At 38.8% G+C, this 22,693-nt stretch overlaps 1 protein-coding gene across 4 annotated transcripts in view; it reads right to left on the bottom strand.

The window, feature by feature from the left end:
- LOC109032266 (metabotropic glutamate receptor 2) overlaps nucleotides 1–22,693 on the bottom strand; it is a 555,771-nt gene that overhangs the window by 102,468 nt on the left and 430,610 nt on the right. For all 4 annotated transcript variants that reach the window (XM_072300776.1, XM_072300777.1, XM_072300779.1 and 1 more), the window contains one exon: nucleotides 17,206–17,350. In XM_072300776.1, coding sequence (XP_072156877.1) covers nucleotides 17,206–17,350 — 145 coding nt within the window. The remainder of the gene's footprint in view (nucleotides 1–17,205; nucleotides 17,351–22,693) is intronic.

The following is a 22,693-nucleotide window of genomic DNA, read 5'->3' as shown; positions in this document are numbered from 1 at the left end:
CGCCTTCAAATGCGGCGTGATACCCCCACGCATTCCGGAGGGTTCAAATAGTTGTATCATTGCGCCGTAAGAATGTGACGGAAGATTAAAATGGAAATAGCCTCCATGCACGCTGGGCTTGTCGATTTCCGACACCTACCATCTACCATTCGTTAGAACGCGCGTTGGTAGATGGGAATCGTCGCCATTTTCGGCTGTGGACCTTGCCATTATTTTATTTTAATTCATTGTTTTTTCTTGTGAGCGAATGATATGTTGTGTAGTGTATTTTTGGAATCATGATGATACCGTCGATAATTTAAAGCTGGTCTGTGCTTTAATCTCGTATTGAAAAATAACGTTTAAAATCTGAATTTTCGAAACGACAAGTTTTCGCGCTTATTTGGAAGAATGCCGTGGTTGGAGCCTCCTAGTCGTACTACTTCATGGACGGATTCGTCCCCAGCGGCGTTGTTATGTATTAATGCCTAAAATGCTAAGTCGGGTCCTGTTCACTCAATTTTCGTGAAACTCGGTAACCGCAGGTATTTTTCAACGGGAAATTCGAATTTTTGGTCAGATTTTCAAAATTTCAAAATCCAAGATGGCGGCCGTGGCCTAAAATGCTAAGTCTGCTCCTGTTCGCTCGATTTTCGTGAGACTTGGTATCCGGCGATATTTTTCAACGGGAAACTCGAATTTTTGGTCAAAATTTCAAAATCCAAGATGGCGGCCATGGCCTAAAATGCTAAGTCGGCTCCTGTTTCCTCGACTTTCGTGAAACTCGGAATCCGCAGGTATTTTTCAACACGAAACTCGAATTTTTGGTCAGATTTTCAAAATTTCAAAATCCAAGATGGCGGACGTGGCCTAAAATGCTAAGTCTGCTCCTGTTCGCTCGATTTTCGTGAGACTTGGTATCCGGCGATATTTTTCAACGGGAAACTCGAATTTTTGGTCAAAATTTCAAAATCCAAGATGACGGCCATAGCCTAAAATGCTAAGTCGGCTCCTGTGTCCTCGACTTTCGTGAAACTCGGAATCCGCAGGTATTTTTCAACGGGAAACTCGAATTTTTGGTCAGATTTTCAAAATTTCAAAATCCAAGATGGCGGCCGTGGCCTAAAATGCTAAGTCTGCTCCTGTTCGCTCGATTTTCGTGAGACTTGGTATCCGGCGATATTTTTCAACGGGAAACTCGAATTTTTGGTCAAAATTTCAAAATCCAAGATGACGGCCATAGCTTAAAATGCTAAGTCGGCTCCTGTGTCCTCGACTTTCGTGAAACTCGGAATCCGCAGGTATTTTTCAACGGGAAACTCGAATTTTTGGTCAGATTTTCAAAATTTCAAAATCCAAGATGGCGGCCGTGGCTTAAATTGCTTAGTCTGCTGATTGCGGATGAGGACAAAGATAACATATTCGCCACTATTCACCATACTTCGTTAAAAAAAGTAAATTCGTTCTTTTAAAAGTTAAAAGTTATGAGGGGCGGCTCGCGGAACGAGTCGCAAGTTCATCGCGAAGCGAGGAACTGGGGGTCCAGGGGCACCTCGGCCATCGGTGAGAAGGCAACAGTGGCAGGAGCCTAGTCTCATTTCCTAATAAATGTAATAATTTCTGAAACGATTTTTTAGGAGTTTAAAACACTACACAAGAGTAAAATTTAAGATTCTAAAAAATTTAAAAAACTTTTAAGACAATTTTTTGAACCACTCACTTGCATAAAATCTTCTTTTCACGGAAGCGGACGCGTTTCGGAGGTTACCTGCCCTCCATCATCGGCGCGACTGGTCAATTCCAATCAGCTGATTTCGGTCCCGGATTGTTTCCCGTCCCTCCATCGTTGTCACATCTCGAGTGTATTGTTGTAAACAGTCTGTTATTTACTCCCGTTAGATCCGTATTAAAAATGTTGTTCTTATTTTGGTACATGTAAATACTTTCCCATATGTCTAGTTTATTTTTCTCAGTGACTTTTCTTAGCAGTTTCGGTTCAAACGATATTTCGTGTCCTTCTTCCCAGTAGTGTAGAGCTACTGCTGATTTCTCTGTTTGTCTATTTCTAACACATCTTTTATGTTCTTGGGCTCTTACTTTCAGTGAACGGCTGGTCTGTCCTATGTAGAATTTATTGCATTCTATACAGTTAATTTGGTAAATACCTTTCTCCTCGTTGTCAGGTCTTCTGTTTTCAATCTTCCTGCTAAATTGTTGGGCAACATTGAACCTATTGGTGAAGCTTAGTTTTATGTTGAACTTCTCAAAAATCTTACGAAAAGCTGGGGCATATTTCGGATGGTATGAGAATTTCTTAAACCTCATCTCGGCTTTCTCTATATTTAGCTTTGATGTTTCCTTATTTAGGGTTCTCTGCTTCACTTTTTCATTCAATTTCTTGATTTCTCCTTTGTTAAAACTATTCTTTTCTGCTATCTCTAAAATTTTCTCTATTTCTATTTTGTAATCAGTTTCGTTCAAAGGAATGCTGTTTGTTCTGTGTAGCATGAAGTTGAAAGCTGCGAGTTTGTGTGGTCTGTGGTTGAACGCTCTGTTGTTGATATATGTTTCCGTGCTCCTAGGTTTCCGATATATTCCGAATTTGAGATTATCTTTGTCCCTATGTACGATTAGGTCTAAAAAGGGAAGTTTTTGTTCTTCTTCTACTTCAAGTGTGAATTGAATTTTCTCGTGGTATGAGTTAAGAATTGTAAGGGCTTCGTTAATATGGTGTTTTTTTAGTATCTCTAAGACATCATCTACGAACCGAGACCAATGTTGGAAAATTTTCGGGTATTCTTTAATAGCTCTGCATTCAAATTCACTCATGACCAGCTCAGCTGTCAACGAGGAGATCGGGTTGCCCATCATTAGGCCGTCTAATTGTTCGTAAAGTTCATTGTTGAAGTAAAATGCGTTTTGAGTTAGACATAAATTTACTAGTCCCGCATATTCTTTAATTTTCATCGAGCTTATTCCATTTTTGTGTAGCCAATTTCTTAAGGTGTCTAGTGCCAAGTTTACTGGTATGCTAGGGTATAAAGATTTTACGTCAAAGGAAACAATCCTGTCATCTATTTCCAGTTTTATATTCTTAAGTTTTTCTACTAACTCAATCGAATTCCTTACACTCTTCGATTCAAAAATTTCAAACAACTTGAATCTCTTGATTAACCATTTTGCCAATTTGTATGTGGTGGCTTCTCTACAATTTACAATTGGTCTCATCTCTTTTCCCGGTTTATGGATTTTCGGGTAAGCATATAAATAAGGTAGCTCAGCTGTTGTGTTGGTTAACCATTTCTTCTCAGTTTCAGGGATTACACTTACTCTGTCCAGGTTATACTTGAGTTCCTTCTTATAAGCGCTCAGCGGATTCTTCTTTACTTTCTTAAAATTACCATTTTCTAGTAGTAAGTTGCAGCGTTGTATGTAATCAGTCTTCTCCATTATCACGGTGTTGTTCCCCTTATCTGATTTGGTGATATACAAGCCTTTCTTCTTCAGGTTACTAATCACTCGCCTCCTGTCGTTATGAACTTTTTTCTCTTTTTCTGACTGTTTGCCTATGCTCTCTAGGATGGGTATACATTTCTGGTGTATTAAGAACTTTTCATTTTCATTAAGACCTCTAGTTGCGTTGTCAATGTCAGCTATATATTCAGTTATTTCTGTGGGGTAGCTGTAACAACTTTTTAGTCCTTGTCCTAAAATTTCTAATTCTTTCCCTGTTAATTTTTGACGTGAAAGGTTAATGACGTTGTCTGGAGCTGGTTGTTTACATTTCGGGCGATATATCTTATTACATAAAACCGCTAGCTTCTTTTTTAATGTATTCTTCTTGTTGTGCTTTTCTTTACTTAATCGGGTGTATAAATGCCTTTCAAAAGAACCCCAGAGTTCTGGTCCAAAGTGGGTTCCCAATCTTAAATGCATGCTGTAGGCCCGATTTTCAAGAATACTTCGTTCTCTGTATTTGTCACTGATTGTTTTTTGCAATAATTTCTTCTGTAGAAATTCTTTATTGCTCGTCAATTTCTTAAAACTATTTGATATAAAATTGGGAAAAACTCTGTTTATCTTACATAAATTCAAGAAACGGATGTCAACTGCTAACAAGTGGATACGGATCTTCATTCTAAAATATTCATTCGTTGACTTAAGATGATCTCTGTGCTCCGGGGAGTGTCGTATCTTCGAGAATATGTCTTTGTTTTCAGAAATACCAGTCATCTCCATATCCTTTGAGGTGAGTTGATGAAACGATTTTTTAGGAGTTTAAAACACTACACAAGAGTAAAATTTAAGATTCTAAAAAATTTAAAAAACTTTTAAGACAATTTTTTGAACCACTCACTTGCATAAAATCTTCTTTTCACGAAAGCGGACGCGTTTCGGAGGTTACCTGCCCTCCATCATCGGCGCGACTGGTCAATTCCAATCAGCTGATTTCGGTCCCGGATTGTTTCCCGTCCCTCCATCGTTGTCACATCTCGAGTGTATTGTTGTAAACAGTCTGTTATTTACTCCCGTTAGATCCGTATTAAAAATGTTGTTCTTATTTTGGTACATGTAAATACTTTCCCATATGTCTAGTTTATTTTTCTCAGTGACTTTTCTTAGCAGTTTCGGTTCAAACGATATTTCGTGTCCTTCTTCCCAGTAGTCAGAAAAAGAGAAAAAAGTTCATAACGACAGGAGGCGAGTGATTAGTAACCTGAAGAAGAAAGGCTTGTATATCACCAAATCAGATAAGGGGAACAACACCGTGATAATGGAGAAGACTGATTACATACAACGCTGCAACTTACTACTAGAAAATGGTAATTTTAAGAAAGTAAAGAAGAATCCGCTGAGCGCTTATAAGAAGGAACTCAAGTATAACCTGGACAGAGTAAGTGTAATCCCTGAAACTGAGAAGAAATGGTTAACCAACACAACAGCTGAGCTACCTTATTTATATGCTTACCCGAAAATCCATAAACCGGGAAAAGAGATGAGACCAATTGTAAATTGTAGAGAAGCCACCACATACAAATTGGCAAAATGGTTAATCAAGAGATTCAAGTTGTTTGAAATTTTTGAATCGAAGAGTGTAAGGAATTCGATTGAGTTAGTAGAAAAACTTAAGAATATAAAACTGGAAATAGATGACAGGATTGTTTCCTTTGACGTAAAATCTTTATACCCTAGCATACCAGTAAACTTGGCACTAGACACCTTAAGAAATTGGCTACACAAAAATGGAATAAGCTCGATGAAAATTAAAGAATATGCGGGACTAGTAAATTTATGTCTAACTCAAAACGCATTTTACTTCAACAATGAACTTTACGAACAATTAGACGGCCTAATGATGGGCAACCCGATCTCCTCGTTGACAGCTGAGCTGGTCATGAGTGAATTTGAATGCAGAGCTATTAAAGAATACCCGAAAATTTTCCAACATTGGTCTCGGTTCGTAGATGATGTCTTAGAGATACTAAAAAAACACCATATTAACGAAGCCCTTACAATTCTTAACTCATACCACGAGAAAATTCAATTCACACTTGAAGTAGAAGAAGAACAAAAACTTCCCTTTTTAGACCTAATCGTACATAGGGACAAAGATAATCTCAAATTCGGAATATATCGGAAACCTAGGAGCACGGAAACATATATCAACAACAGAGCGTTCAACCACAGACCACACAAACTCGCAGCTTTCAACTTCATGCTACACAGAACAAACAGCATTCCTTTGAACGAAACTGATTACAAAATAGAAATAGAGAAAATTTTAGAGATAGCAGAAAAGAATAGTTTTAACAAAGGAGAAATCAAGAAATTGAATGAAAAAGTGAAGCAGAGAACCCTAAATAAGGAAACATCAAAGCTAAATATAGAGAAAGCCGAGATGAGGTTTAAGAAATTCTCATACCATCCGAAATATGCCCCAGCTTTTCGTAAGATTTTTGAGAAGTTCAACATAAAACTAAGCTTCACCAATAGGTTCAATGTTGCCCAACAATTTAGCAGGAAGATTGAAAACAGAAGACCTGACAACGAGGAGAAAGGTATTTACCAAATTAACTGTATAGAATGCAATAAATTCTACATAGGACAGACCAGCCGTTCACTGAAAGTAAGAGCCCAAGAACATAAAAGATGTGTTAGAAATAGACAAACAGAGAAATCAGCAGTAGCTCTACACTACTGGGAAGAAGGACACGAAATATCGTTTGAACCGAAACTGCTAAGAAAAGTCACTGAGAAAAATAAACTAGACATATGGGAAAGTATTTACATGTACCAAAATAAGAACAACATTTTTAATACGGATCTAACGGGAGTAAATAACAGACTGTTTACAACAATACACTCGAGATGTGACAACGATGGAGGGACGGGAAACAATCCGGGACCGAAATCAGCTGATTGGAATTGACCAGTCGCGCCGATGATGGAGGGCAGGTAACCTCCGAAACGCGTCCGCTTCCGTGAAAAGAAGATTTTATGCAAGTGAGTGGTTCAAAAAATTGTCTTAAAAGTTTTTTAAATTTTTTAGAATCTTAAGTAATAATTTCTGCCTCGGAGCTCGTTTCATTCTATAAAATGCAAATCCTAAAAACTGCATTTTAAATCACATTTGACTATTACTTCAGCTCTACGAAACCGAGTTATAAGACGAGGAAAGCATATTAGACACGTTTTCCAGAAAGACCTACGATTCGTATTTATGCGTTGCTCAGCGGAGCGAGGCAGTAGGAGAGGTCATGGCGTGGAAACTTTAAAAGCTCAAGTCTTCGTTAATACAAAACGGAGACGTGTAAAAGTGGTTCTGTCGATTTACTCGTAGATTTCCCACGTAAAGAACCTTTAACATTTATAAAGTAGCAAAACATACATAGAAATGTGCAGTTTTAGTCAAATATTTTACGTCCAATCTCTCCCTATGGCTCGTTTCGATGAGCTTTGGATCATTGAATACACTGCATAGCTTCGGAAAAAATAATGGCGATTCATAAAGGTTGAAATATTCTTCTTCTCCCCTTTATATCCACCAAATATATTGTTTTTGGGCGAGGCAAGCTGCCTCTCCAAGAATCAATTGTTTCCCATATATTTAAATGGAAAAAACAGTATTGCCAACTTTCATGAATCGTCATTGGGGAAAACCCTGCATAATCATTCACATAGTGGAAAATTTTTTCTGATCAAATATTCGCTTGTTCCTTGAAATTTTCAGATCCACTGCGGTTGAGATTAATACGATTCTAAGAAAGATTCAACTAGAAAGTACGGACATCAATTCTCCAGACAACGCATGTGATCAGAAATAAAGTTGCACCATCCAACAAAATGTTCATACGGTGTTTTTTCTGTAAATATAAGGAAAATCTGACAACCTTGAGCAGGACTACAACCACCAAGGAATGCTCAGCTTGAAAACCGTATGGAATGTTCATCGGGTCAAAGAGATTAAAAACAAGGACGCGATTATAATTACGTCGGTCGTGGTTCAAAGGGAGTCCTCAGTTGTCTGCTGAAGCTGCATGGAATTATTACGTCGTATATTTACAAATTAAATGATACAAGTTAACATTCATCACGGTAAATTTACTCCATCTGGTAAAGACCGTTACGCAGGCAGATTCAGAGGAGAATACACACTGCACTTGGACAATAAACTAAAATTCTCATAATTGCACTCGCTTAGGCATGAATTATGGCTCTTAGCGTCATTTTTTCCGCTTTATTCGTCCGATTAATTTTTCTTGCAAAGCTACTAACAGCAAAGTAAAAGCACGGGGAGGAGGCGAAGATTGAGAGAAAAACGGAGAGAAATACGGAGAGAAATACGGAGAGAAAGATCGTAGGTTTCTTCCAGAAGGTAAGTCTGGGCTTAACTGGGTCATTAAGATAAATATACTTTGAAGATAATTTCTACGAAAAGCACATGACAGTAATATCAGAAAAAAGCTCTTTAACGCTCCAATTATTTACTTTTATGCCATGATTCTCTTAAGAGACCTGATGCGCCTAATTACATGGTTTCAATATAAATCCGGTACGTAGTAACCTCTGAGTGAGCTCGCTTTCTTAAAAGTTCCGAAGTATGGACCTATTTTTTCAATATTACATTCTCACAGGATGTGTCCCATTAAGGAGGGTATTCTAGCCCTAACTTTGGTCGAAAATTGAAACAGCTGAGAATAATGTCATGTATGGTCAAATCGACTCTTAATCATCTACCCTCTGAGAACTTGTCCTTATTTGAGGGGTTTTTGAAAGGTTTTTGCCTGATTTACCAGCGCAAAGTAGTGACGTTTTGCAGTTTTCTCGAATAATTGCTTATTTTCGGTCCTGAATTAGATTTTTTATGTATGAGCACAAGCGACTACCACTTTCTCCTTCAAATATGTTGTAATGGGTGTACTAAGGATGAACATATTTAACATGGAAAGTGGTAGTCGCTTGTGATCATTCATAACAATCAAATTTAGGACCGAAAATGAGCAATTATTCGAGAAAACTGCAAGACGTCACTACTTTGCGCTGGTGAATCAGGCAAAAACCTTTCAAAAACACCACAAATAAGGACAAGTTCTCACAGGGTAGATGATTACGAGTCGATTTGACCATACATGAAATTTTCTTAGCTGTTTCAATTTTCGACCAAAGTTAGGGCCAAAATACCCTCCTTAACGGGACACATCCTTAGAGGCCTCCCATTTAAACGAAGAAACTATCAATTTTCTGTCACAAATCGTTCTAGAGAACTATTGAGTCGATTTTCATGATTTTTGCGGCTATCGGCGTTCATGATGAGCTTGCTCTGTGGATATAAATATTGTCTGAGGTAACAAGGTGGAGAAATGGTGCTGGGTCTACACCATTTCGCGGGGAAACAAAGCCCAAAAATTAAAATTAATGTGTAAAATTTAAGAGTCAAAATTAAATTTTCACTCTAATTTTAATTTTTGGAATTTCTTGGCTTTGTTTCCCCGCGAAATGGTGTGGACCCATCACCATTTCTCCACCTTGTTACATACAGTTCGGGCCATGTCTTAGTGTTTAATTTTTTCATTTATTGTATGAGGTGTATAATCTATGAGGTGGCCTTTTGAAAGCAAAAGGCGTCCTTTGGAGTGGGGGAGGGGCGTGTATAGGAAGGAGCAAACCTTTTCGTTATTACAACAGGGTCTCTTGCTCTCAAACTGGTTTTATATCTAAAGATCATCGGTCCGATTTCGCTGATTTTCTTGCTCTTGGCGAGTAATGATCTCTGGATGAGCTCGGCGTTTTCAAATTTTGAGTTATGGCCCTAGTTTATATTGCCGCGAAGTATCCATCAGGATTGGGTCGCATAGCAGCCATCGAAAAGATCCCTGATAAGCTATAGCGCTTGCAGCCTCCCCAGGGTACTGGACGTAAAGTCCAAATAGGAGCTGAAAAATAAAAACCTGGCCACAATTTGCTTCGTTCTTCCGATATAAACACGTATCTCAACTCCAACGTGAGATCCAGAGAGCAAGGAGTTATATGGACAGCATGGCTCATCCTTGAATATAGTTAAGCCCTTACGTCGGAGGAGCAACGTCTTATGGAGCGCCGTGAGAAGTTTACCAACCGCCTGCGTGATTCGATAATTGCGAGTCCACCGATGCTGCCACACTGAGGAGGAAACACGGGGCACTCGATTCTCAGAGTTTTTTCTGATAAATAATCTAGTTCTACGAAAAGTTTCGATGATTGTACCTCGAGATTATCTGCTTTGAATGGATTGAATAGACCGCTGGACAGTGTGCAAAAAAGTGAAGAATCTCAATATATTTTTATCATGAAAAGTGCCAAGCAGAAAGCATTATAGATCCTCAAAAACTCCGAAATTGATTATGAATAAATGTTTTAAAATTCTTACACGAATTCATGAATTCATAATTCCCGCTATCGAAGAGAAAAATTCAACGGAAATCAGCCTTTGAAAAGTAACTTGTGAGCAGTTGGCTACAACTATTGAGTCTGGTTTTGTAAAATCGACGGCGTAAGTCCGCAATCACATAATCTTGTTTGCGGTATCTGAAAAACTCCACCTCTATGTTATTTTTTTTAAAGGAGAACAAATGGACATCATTCCTTGAAGTTTTTGGAGAATTTTCTTCGCACTGAGAAAAATAATCACGGCAGTTTTAAAGAATTGCCGTTGAGTAGTTTTCCGTTTAAAAAATAAAATATGACAGGAAGTCTGCGACGTCGCAAACCGAGTTATCTGATTGCCGACTTACACCGTCGAAATTTTACTTTTTCTTTAATATTTAGGATACTTGTAAACTTTACACGAAAAAATTAGCTCACTATAAAAAAATAAAAATAAAAATCAACTGCAAAGTAGATGAAAATCAATTTAGTGTGTACTTTCGCTCAAGTTTATTTTAGTGCTTTGAAAAATGGAAATTTGAATTTATGAAGGAAGTAATACGCTACTTTTTCACACATAAGTTAAATTTTGCGCTATAAAAGCGACTCGTGTATGTAGTTAAATTTTGAAGGAATTGATGCTATCATCTGCTTTTTCAATACATTTCGATGAAATTCCCGACTAAAATCTAATTTTCTGTGAAACTTTGACGACAAAACCCACACATGTACACATATATACACTGTAATTACCGACATTCTAAATATCTGTCGGAGGAGCGCCCAAGAATGATCCCAGGAACTTTTCCGGAAATTTCTCAAAACTTACTCATTTCCTGCATTTTACTTTTCCGGGATACTTTCATCTCTGTAGCTGCTGTGATTTTCACTTACTCACCGCATCTAGCATTCCATCCAAAATGAATTCTCTGGGGAAACTCGAGGGGAAAAATCGAGGTTTCCCAGAGTATTCGCATTTCACTAAAGTTTGGCAAGCTGTAGGTAAACGTTTTATCCGGGGTTTTTCCTTAGCACGGCCATACAACTGGCAATGAGCTGTGACGCGGGAGTGAGTCTCCCTTGGCCGTTCCACAATGAAAATATGACTTCTTCGCGGCAGGTGAGACGTGATCTCGCGAACCTTTGTAAGGCCCCGACTTGAATTTTAATCACCGAAAATTTAGAGTTAGGAGGAGTCGTTTGGACTCGATTGGACTGAATTTGGTCTCTTTGAAATCTGTGCCGTTGTGGCTTCAATATTTAAGTTGGTTCAGTTTCCTTTTGATTATCGAATCCCGCTGTTAGAGGCCACTTGCTTGGCCCAAGTAAAATACGGATAAAACCAATCTACGAATTCTCCATCAGCATGAAGCGGTGTGCCGTTGTTTGACCAAGCCTTCGCGAGTATGGTCAGAAAACGTGCCAATTCAAAGACTTTGTTCACGAGCTCAGTCGGCAAATCTGAAAACCTCGATTTGTTTAAAGAAGCTTTTGTCTTTGTTTGATTGAATGCCGGGGGTTTGAGAACCACAATCTTGAAATGGAAATGTGACTCGGTGATTCATTTCATAAATTGATCGTTTGTGTGTCCACTGAGAATTTAGGTTTGATCGAAGACTCCGCATGGAGCAACTGCGACGAACTACTGCACACTGAAAAGGTCTGTGTGCATGCAATGGAAATCTTCTCTAGATAATATTCCTACGGTCGACTCTTTGATGAATTACGCCGGCCGATGCGATCGTGCGCGTATACTGACTTTCTTTGAATACAGCTTTCAGAAAACAGTTGATGGTTAACGGAAAAGGTACGAAACCTTGTCCATACTTTTTAATAAAGTACATGGGCGGAACTATTATAGGACAAGGGAGATTTCATCTTTGAGATTATAAGAGTTGGAATCCTATGAGCCCTTCAGGAAAACCCGGAGAGGAAAACTGCCGTACACAGCAAGAAACCCGTAACTCTATCCTTGATTTAGTGATTTTTCATCTGCTAAATGTTTCCACCCCTAGAATGTCTGATTACTTTTCCGAGTCATGTTTTCAATACAAATTTTCAACAATACGGCACAGCCATTCTGCGAAAATGGAGGAGCTATGATCATTATTACTCTTGTAATAAAGCATTTTGTCAGAAGTAATAATGAACCTGTTGCAAACTTCAGCCAGAGCGAGAAAAGAGTTGCTTCGTACAGAAAATGGCTCAGTGATCTCGATGTACGAATTGGAAAAGTCTGAAATACCTTAACTCCTAACTTCACAATCTGCTTAGGAATTATGCGTTTTCCTAAGATTTCCACCAACCTTAGAAACGACACTACTATAGCGAATTTTCGCGATCAAATATCATTCACCGTTGAATGATATTCGACGATTGTGCATTTTTTTTCAATGATATTCGACTTCTTCGTTGGTCTCACCAGAGACCGTTGAAATCCATCAATTGGAAATTTTGAATTCACCTCGGGACTTGAATTTGATTCTTGAATTGATGCAATTGATGTCAGAAACTTCATCTTTCACCAACATTTTTGTTTTGCCATTTCTTTCTGTTGTTGTGTTTTGTCAATTCAAGTCTGGTGTTTTTGCAATTTGCTGTGTTTTAGTGTTCCGTGTTTTCTTATCTTCTTCTTAATTTCATTTAGAAAAAAAATCTGAACTCTGATTGGCTCCTGCCATCACCGATCATCGGCATCACTCAGCACTGATCAATTCGTTTGATGAATGACATTCGATCGCGAAAATTCGCTTTCTGGCATAGATGAACATTTCATAAAAGGAGTCGTTCCATCTATAATCCTTGCGCACTGAGATGCTACATCGTCACCCTCTGGTGAAAGTATATCACCAGCGCCATGCAACGTTTAAAATATTTTCGCCACCATTTGTTTTTTTTACAGAGAAATTGTCGGCTGAATCTGTTTGAAAATTTCCCTGAATTTTATCGGCAGCACAGAGAATATTCAGTGAAATTTTCGGACAGCTTCGTTGAACCATTTCTCTGTAAGAAAAAGAAATGACGGCAGAAATATTTGGACGTATTTCTACCAAACAGACCTATGCGGAGGTGAGAAATATGGGGTGTGCTCTAGAAAGCTGCATAAGAAGCAATGTAAAAGTGGGCGTGATTCCTTTTGAAGAATTGGGAAAGCGGGATTTTACATTCTATCAAGCAGACCTATGTGCCAACTGAATGCGGCAGTCATGATCCGCGGGCATGGCAAGAGAGCGTTGTGGGCAGGGCTCATGAGTTAAAGCGCCCCGACGACGATCTCCTCCTCGCAAGTCGGATTGATAATTGCCGCTGACGTCACTGGCGCTTTATTATTCTCATTCACTCTTACGCAAAGAGAACTAACGAGCACACCCCATATTTCTCACTTCCACATAGGTCTGTTTGAAAGAAATACGTCCATTTAAACGTCGCATGACGCTTGTGATACTTCGGCCGGAAAGTGACGACATAATATTCAACATAATTAACGTTTCCAATTTGCCCTTGCTGAAGTTTGCGATAGACGCATTGACAAAACAAGAGTGGAGTTACAACTTTTTTGCTGTGAAAGGCAGAACACACCCATCCTGCCGTGCTAAGGAAGAACGTCGTATGAACATTCAAGAGTTGTCAAATTTCCTTCAGTAAAATGTTTATTTTTGTGGAAAGTTATGAATATTTTACCTTGAAATTTTCAGGGACTTTCGGTGAAATTGTGAACAATATTATCTGAGAGATCGGAGGAAAAATATTCATAAGATTATCAGGAAATTCGTGTTTTATCAATCGAAATCTGGCAACGCCTGGAGGCTCATACGGCGTTTTTCCTTAGCAAATGCTAGAAAATGCAGAAATATTAAAACTGAAAAACTGGCTTCAGGTCTCAGGTTTTACTTTTTTCTCGAAGTAGAGTCTGGGAACTTTTTATCGACCGAACCCCAATTTCTTCTATTTTTCATCGACTGCTTTTGGCACCGAAATAGAGGTACGGATAACATTTCTCAATTTCTCTTTCAAAATTATGTATTTTCTTGCAACGTTGTCTCGTTGTGCAAAAGAATTAATTGTGGTGAAAAAATTTTGTGTGGAAATGAAAAACGGTGTTTTTGTGCGGAAATGAAAAAAACCACTTTTTTGTGCGGAAAAGGCGAACGCCTTTCTTGAGGCAAGTGTGCGTAGAAGCAGAAGAAGCAGAACCCCCGCAAGGCGAAAGAAATCGGTGGCTGTCGTAATAATACAACGGTAATACAAGTCAACGTCAATGCTTTTTACTTGGGCACGCCGTATGAATAAGAAACGAGGCGGGAAAGGGGAAGTATCAAACTCTCAACTTATTCATCTCGAGATAGCCTAATTTCACCGTTTAACGTCAAGTTGATGCTATGACGACTGGGTCATTTTTCATCCTATTACTTCGACTCCTGCTCGTATTTGTGCGCCGACATGTTTGCACACGAATCGCTATCCAGCCGAACGCGCCTTCCGACGTTTCCTTCCTTCCTTCCGCTCTTCAGATATTATCCACTTTAAGGCTTATTCCTCGGATTTATGCACCGTCTCCCTCAAAAAGGAGCCAATTGACAGCACCTGTTGCCAAATTTATTCGACAATTCGTCGTTTCCCGCACGGAGGAACGTAACTGCATTTCAATGTTGCCAAATTTCCTTGCGCAGATTGCATTTTTACCAGGAGAATTTTGGGTATTTCTGACTGAAAAATTCACTGATTTTTCTTCTGATTTCATGCGAAAATCAGACCAATTTTCGACAAAAATTGCATAGGTCTATTCTTGTTTAATATTGAATTGTTTGAGTCAATTTAGCAACCTTGGAGGGGAGTTACGTTCTTTCGTCCGGGAGACGACGAATTTTTCTCGAAGGAGGAAGAGTTGTCCCGATTTCCTTAAAATTTCAAGGAATTTGTTCGGAGGCACAAAGCAAATTTCACAAGAAATTTGAGAGACTCGGAGAGTCACCCAGCAAGTTCTAGTTGACCCTAGAGTCCCTTTATACTGAGAGTCAAGACAATGCGAATCCATTTCTGATTGGTTAACCGGATTTTAGGCCTTCACAGTGTCACAAACGGGAATAAAGATTATATTTTCACCAATTGCAAAGATTATAATCTGGAATGGACCGAGGAATTTCGGGTTCGAGAAGGAACAAACGGAGTGAGAGAAGGAACGGAGAAAGGAATTTAAGAATGAGCCGATCAAAGATTACGAAAAACGTTCAATTTGTGTAATCTTTATTCCCGTTTGTGACTCCATGAGGGGTGTTGTCTTGACTCTCAGTATAAAGGGACTCTAGTTGACCCACTGCCGAGCTAAGCAAGGATGCCGTATGAGCCATAAAGCGTCAAGATCGACAAAGAAGTTAACGAGAAAATGGAGCGATCCTATTGGTAGGGAGCGGGTGGTCGCATTGGGCGAAGGAGGTGAGTAATAGACTAACTAACGGCAATTTCTAGGGACCCTATAGTTGGTCCATCGGTTTACCTCTTATTCTATAACAGCCACCCGTTTCAACCAATATGATCTCTCCAATTTCTCGGAAACTACTTTGTCTATTGCTTTGTCTATGCATTTCAATAATCAGCCTGCTGTTCTCTAGGCGTTATACGTTTTAACCTCTAGATACCCAAGCCGGGTCAAATTGACCCGAGGCTTGCTAAAAACAAGTGACCCGCGGTTTGTATGGGGCCGATATACACGAGCTTTAAATATAGGTCCACAAATCTACCATAAAATAAGAATCAATCATCAAATAAAAAAAATAAATAAAAAATCAAGTATCATCACTGTCAAAGACAGAAGATACGTTATCGGGCCTTTTATTAGCTTTTCCTCTGAATCTGAGCGACGCCGCATGGGCAGCGTTGAGCGGAACTTTGAGTGGTAACGTGTACCGCGTCATCGCGCCTTCAATTTTCTAGATACAACAAGGACATCCGTCAAGCACGAACAGTTGTATCTCTGCGCCGTCATCATTCTTCGGAAGAATGTTCAGTGAAATAACCTGCTGCCAAATTCAATTAGAAATATTTTTCACGGACAACCGGTCGCACCGTTACCCTTCAAATTTCAGGGAATTTTCTCCGATGCATAGGGCAAGAATAACCCTTCTCTTTAAAAGGAATAAATCGTCAAATACAATTTGGCAACAGCGACGGCCTCTCGATGTATTTTGAATGGGAATTGATTCATCACACCGACCCTTAAGATCACGAGACTAATAATAAATTATTAAACCATTCTCTCCACTTTTCCCTCTCTTTAAACACCTGCACTGCCGTGCTGAGGAAAAACACCGTATGAGATTTCAGACGTTGCCAAATTTCTCTCAGTAACAAGGGAATTTTCAAAAAAACAACTTTCACATATTTGTCCTCAGATTTTTCGGAGGGCTTTATACGCAATTTAATGTTTATTTTGTCCAAACATTTAAAGAAAACACATTTATAAATTTCCTACAAAATAAATATTTTATCGGAGGAAATTTGGCGATATGCAAATCCTATGAAATGCGGCATTTTTTTTAGCAGGGCAGTGTATAACTTCAGATTCTTGCGCCTATTGAATTATAAAACCCAAACAGACACAGCCTTCGCTCCTTGGAAAAAAGAAGGAAATAGAAACCCTTCCCATTTCTTCTTTTAAATTCCTCATGGAAAGCTTTATCACTCCTCTCCTCTTTTCTTCACACTTGCGCCGTGATCTCAAGATCGCTCTCAAAGGCAGGTACATATCTATAATGAGTGTAAAAAGGTAGAAACCCACGTATCTCGATGTGCAACGTTGCGAATCTCTTACCACATTTTACTTTTCTCGCGGTGGCTAGATCATCGTTTTTCTTCAAACTTGCGTAAGTTATTCTCTTACAAATTTGGTGAAATTTTGTCATATAGTAATCTCATGAAATAATAAAATATTAGCGGAACTTTAGTCATTTCCCTTACAAAAGAACGTAACTACATTTCAATGCTGCCAAATTTCCTCGTACAAATTGCATTCTATCAGGAGTATCTTGGGCATTTTTAGCTAAAAGTTTCCCAATTTATCTACTGATCTCTTGTAAAAATCAGGAATATTTTGAAGAAAAATTGCACGGATACATTCATGTACAAAATTAGATTGTATGAGCCAATTTTGCAACCGTGGAATGAAGTTACGCTTCTTCGTACGAGGGACAACGATTTGCCCTCATCATAATCGATGTACGTAGTTCGGTATTTTCACAATCAATATGAAGAAGTATTGGGCATTCCTGAGTCTTAAATTTTTAACAAAGAGATTTCACAACTTTCAATAACTCATAGGCATTTTACCTTTAGCACGCGGTTTCATGAGAAGTCTATTGACGATTTCGTTATAGGCGCTCTCGTCGGCGACACCAGAATCTTTCACCAATTTTTCTTTCACAGCTATGCAGATGTTGTAGCGACTCAACTGGGTCTCCAATTCTTCAAATGCCTGAAACAAAAAAATATTGAAAAATTACTTTATATAAAAATAAAAATAACTAAATCGATGGCTGACGAACAATATACCGCCTAAATGCAGACTGACGATTTTACAGAACAAAGAGAATACTTCGCCACTTTTATAATTTTAAGGTTTTTGCAATTTTTTCATAGGTACATTACTGCATCATTGAAGCGCTCGCCTGCAGAATTGGAAGAAAAACAAGAAGAAACATCCAACATTAATATGTTGGAAAAGCGTGCCGAAGAACTGAAATCTAGTGTGTGCACTATTTCCATCTCAACGAGATGTGTATAAATTAGTACTCTCTGCAAAGTGGGGAGGAATTATTGATTTGATACCGTTGAATGTAAATACATTTTATTGAAAATACATTTTATTGAATAAAGAAAGTAACATAATTATATTGGATGAACAAAGAAAATAACATCATAAATCATTTAACTGAATTGGTTCATTCAGAATTTCAAATTAAAGTTTGGAAATTGTTCAGTTTGTTGCGTCATGTTGGAGATTGCTCAGTTTGCAGCAGCAGAGTATGGAGTTTACTCTGTTTAATGAGTCAAACTTTGTTTTTTCTCTTTTCTTCGATTGATTTGTATTAAAATGAGACTTTAAGGTATCTTTTCTGGAAATAAAAAAAAAAAACGTGACACCAAAAAAAAAAAAAAAAAAAAAAAAAAAAAAAAAAAAAAAAAAAAAAAAAAAATGCAACTTACACTCAGAGAATCAACAAGGGAACCTAACCTCCAAAACTCTGCCTTCCAATTGGTCGAATTGGAGATTGCTCACTTCGCTGCAGTTGTAACTATGGAGATGCAGCCAACTTGGGTTTAACCGCTTTTGAAAAGACGCTGATTCGCTAAATAGTTATGGCGGCATTTAAACTTCTAATTTAAATCCTCCGAGCGTAGAAAAGCTTATTTGACGTACCTATGAAAGAAAATAATACGCTTTCCACGGGAAAATGTTCTCAAGGGTTTCCAGTAACAGGATAATTCGGTTTCTCGATGAATGACCTTCAGGGCTTGACACTATAACGGTTCAAAAACGGAAGAACGGATCCGACGGAAAAAAAATTCGGACCGCCCCTTGAAAAGCATTGGTCGATCGGTGTGCTGTACTACAGTACATCCGAGTGATTTCAAAAAGCGAGCCCTATAGGCACGCTTAAAAAACTAAAATCATCAGCATGCGTATTTCATACTGTAGAATGCGGCGAAATCGTTGACTCATTTTTGCCAAAACTGTCAGTTAGGCGGTATTGTTCGTTGGCCCTAAAATAGATAATTGTCGACGGGATAAGATAGAAAGAAACGTTGTTCAGAGGAGTTTTTTTTATTTTTTTCAAGTTGTGTCGAAAAATCGGAATCAAGGTGGCGTAGCAGAGAAAGAGTGGAGGAAGCATTGAAATCAAACATTAGCAGAAAAGTGACCGGAATCTGTAAGCAGGGCAGAGGCAGGTCAGATAATACTCTCGACATTTCAGAGCAGTCATTGCTACTAGCTATCACTCGCGAGGAAGATCGCAACGCGTGCTAAAGTTTTAAATGCGCTCGGGAAAGTAAAGTGGAAAAGATAATCAGTTCTGATTTTCTAACTAACGCTGTCGGTTTGAACTCCTCAAACTGCCCTGCTCGCAACTAGGGCGCTCCCGCAAGCGAGATGAACTTTGAAATAAACTAAACTTTAAAACTAAAAAAACTTTAAAATGTGCAATCACTGAGGAACAAACTACACCTATGCTATTTAAAATAAATTCTTAAAATGGACTTTTCCAAAATTTCACTTTTTGAACTCCAAACTCCTAACATTCAGGTTGGATTGACATTTCTTGGTCCTAAAAAGTTATTGAGCTTTTACTGGGATCTGAGCGGGCCGATTGTTGAAATTGATAGGCAAAGCTATGGACAAAAAAGACATAGGGAGCGATCCTATTGGTTGAAATGGTTTGTTCCTATAGACTAAGGGATACAATTTTGGACTAACTATAGGGTCAATCGTGGGTTGCCGTTAGTTAGTCTATTATCTACATTCTGTGTCAATTGCAACCGCCCGCTTCCATCGATGGGATTCCTTTACATCCCTTCATATATCCCCTTTGTTTGTTTTCTTTGTCTATAGCTTTGTCTATCAATTTCAACAATCAGCCCGGTCGTATCAGTGCTCGGCTTTCTGCTTTTAAAGACTAAAGTGCTTTTTCAGATTGATGGTATCTTATAATTGGAATGTGTATAACTGGACCACATTTTGCAATGAGGAACCACTTTTTCTGACTCATTTTAAAAACAACATATACGCCATTGGTTTCCCTATGCAGAAATATGCTTTTATGGAGGAGCCAGAGATAGTGGTTCGTTATTGCAAAATGTAATCCAACTGATAGTTAGGACACCCTCTAAAATGAGTTCACTCTCTTTTTCTCTCGAACGTACATAACAAAAGCGGCCGCGCTTAAGGTGGCACTCCCAGCCGGGGGCGAAAAAAAAATAAGAAAAACGCTGAAATAAGTGTTAATAAATCTGGCGCTCAACAAAGTGCGCCCAACTGAACTAAAGAAATGAAGAAACTTAAAGAGAATCTGCTGACTCATGACCCAGCAGACTGTTAATTAGTTGAGAGCGCCGCGTCACGCGCCGCGTGGATGCCGGTACTTCGCTCCTGCCTGAAGCAACTATTTTAACTCTCCGGAGATCAGATTGCATACACAACAAAATGAAGGAACTTCGAGTGCCTCTATGGACTCGTGGCTAATCGGCGGGAAATTAATTAGCAAAAAGGCATAAATAATGGGCGAGAGTAAATAATCCATTTTCTGCCTTTTGAAAACATAAAAGTTTCTCCAGAATGTGAATTGTATTCAATGGACCATTAGACAAAGTACGAATTTAAGCAATCTGATACATAATTCTTAACCAGAATTTCACGTAAAACACAATTCACACTACGAAAATTACCGAAATCAACTTCTAACGAAGATATTCACGTTTTTATTTCGCACTGATTACGAGGAATTTGAACTGTCCGCTCACAAGAAACTCAAAGCTCTACGTGAGTCAAATCGCGCACTACAACGGTTTCAGCAAGCTTCTCAATCGAACAATGTCCATTTTCCACCATGTGTTGTTCAAACTATTGGTAATTTACTATAGCTGAGCCAAAGTATCAAGATTGAAGTTGAAGATTTTTACATCGCAGAGACTGTCATGATAAACATTTAGCGCGCGATGTGAATCACGTAGAGCATTGAGTTTTCTTGAGCGGGTGGTTTGAATTCACGCATCAAGAATCATTAAATATCTTCGTCAGGAGTTGATTTTGGTAATTTTTGTTTTGCTTATCGTGTTCTACGTGAAATTTTGGTTGAAAAACATGTATCAGAATGCTGAAATTCGTACCTTGTCTAGTGGTCCATTATGAGACACCCAGATTTTGTATTAAATTTACACAGGAAAAAAAGTGTTAATCGTTATTTCCTAAAATTGTGGTACCATCCCAATATATTGGATGAATGAAGATTGATTTTGTGTTTTATTGAATGATATGGGCATGTCCAATTGATTTTGGCAGGAACGCAATTCAATTAGGGGCAATACAACAACGTTTGGGTTACTAATAATTTATTTGGGTACTACTACAATTAATTGGAAACGCCCATATCATCCAACAAAGTCTAGGTACCTATTTCTATCGTGTAAAGTCCGAGAGTTTCAGGAAGCAAATCTCCGTAGCCTCTTGGGGTTCTCGCTAAAAGGGGGGGTTTTAGCACTTGCAGCCTTTCCCTGGATTAAATTTTTATTTGTTCTGGTTAACATCAACGGTTCTACCGACATTAATTGTTCGACGATTCGTTTTGTTTTCATTTTTCTAATTTCTAGTCCGGTTCCTAGGCGGTTCATCTTGCTCTAGTAAACCTCGGATTACGGCTCACATATAGACTCATGAAGATTTTTTCCACGGGATGTCCATAGATTTTCCACGGAATTTTGTTCGTAATTTAATCCAAACAGCCTAAAAACTCCGAGGAAAAATATGGACATTTATTAACTTTAAAATAAGTACTTTCTGTAAGGAATTTTGACAACGATCACGTGCTCATACGGCGTTTTTCCTCAGCACGGCAGCACTGCCGGAAACAAGGAAGAACGCCGTATGAACATCCGAGACTTGTTAACAGTGGCGTGCCGTGAACGATCGATTATCGATATCTCGCCATTAGAAGCTATGGTAAAGAATCGATTACTAAGGTGTTCGCTGCAAACACCCTGATAATCGATCTTTTTTCATAGGTTTGAGTGGCGTATCAATCGATATATCGCAAAGTACGCCACGCCACTGGTTGCTAAATGGACCGCGTTAAGCAGAAAGGAACCAAGCCACATCAGCCATTGCCAAATTTAATCAGGCAGTTCAATCTTTTACATGAAAACAGTTGTGTGGATTTTTGTAAAAGTCTTAGAGCGTTTTCTGCATAATAAGAATCAAATTTCTGGAAAGTTTCAAAGGAATCTGCACAATCGTTCTCTCGTAAATAATTAAACTATCCAGTTAAATTTGACAATACCTGATGTGGCTTGGTTCCTTTCTGCTGAACGCGGTCCAAATTTCCTTCGATAAAGTGTTCATTCATTAGGAAAGGTATGAATATTCTCCCTTAAAATTTTCAGGACTCTACAGCGGAATTGCGAGAAAAAATACCTGAAAAATCCGAAGAAAAATATTCACACGTTCATCAGGAAATTCCTGTTTTATCAAGGGAAATTTGGCAACGCCTGAAAGTTCATACGACGTTCTTGCTGATTGGAAGAAATTTATTCATAAATTTACCAGGAAATTCGTGTTTTATTAAAGGAAATTTGGCAACGCCTGAAGGTTTATACGGTGTTCTTCCTTAGGACGGCAGAGTAATATAGAGTCACTTTTTGTATCCGGTAAAGCCAGTAGACCGGTGCGTCGTTCCTCATAAGGAAACGTTACCTCGCCCCCACCCCTATCCTGTCGACGCGACGCACAATGTGACCCACCCCGAACGCCGATCCACCCCACGCCGCGCCGCCTTGCCCTCTCGCTGAACCTCGGCTCCATCTGATTCAATTATGTTTCAATTCGTTCGCACCAACTTCACAGAAAGTTCTTTAAATTAGGGGCGGTAACTCCCGGATCCCGGATAAGACAGTATCGGTTATCGACGGGGCAAAGTAATTCGTATACGCTTCGCGAGTTTCATCTTCCACTGTCTCTCGGAATCGCAACCGCAACTCCGGTGTCAATTTCCGATCCGCTTCAGTTTTCTCTCTCGTTTCGTGGAAAACAGGAACCCCCCTCCCCGCC

Source organism: Bemisia tabaci, chromosome 5 (genome assembly GCF_918797505.1).
Source record: "Bemisia tabaci chromosome 5, PGI_BMITA_v3".
NCBI classification, from domain to species: domain Eukaryota; kingdom Metazoa; phylum Arthropoda; class Insecta; order Hemiptera; family Aleyrodidae; genus Bemisia; species Bemisia tabaci.
The sequence above is the reverse complement of the archived record's forward strand: the minus strand, read 5'-3'. Positions and strand labels throughout refer to the sequence as shown.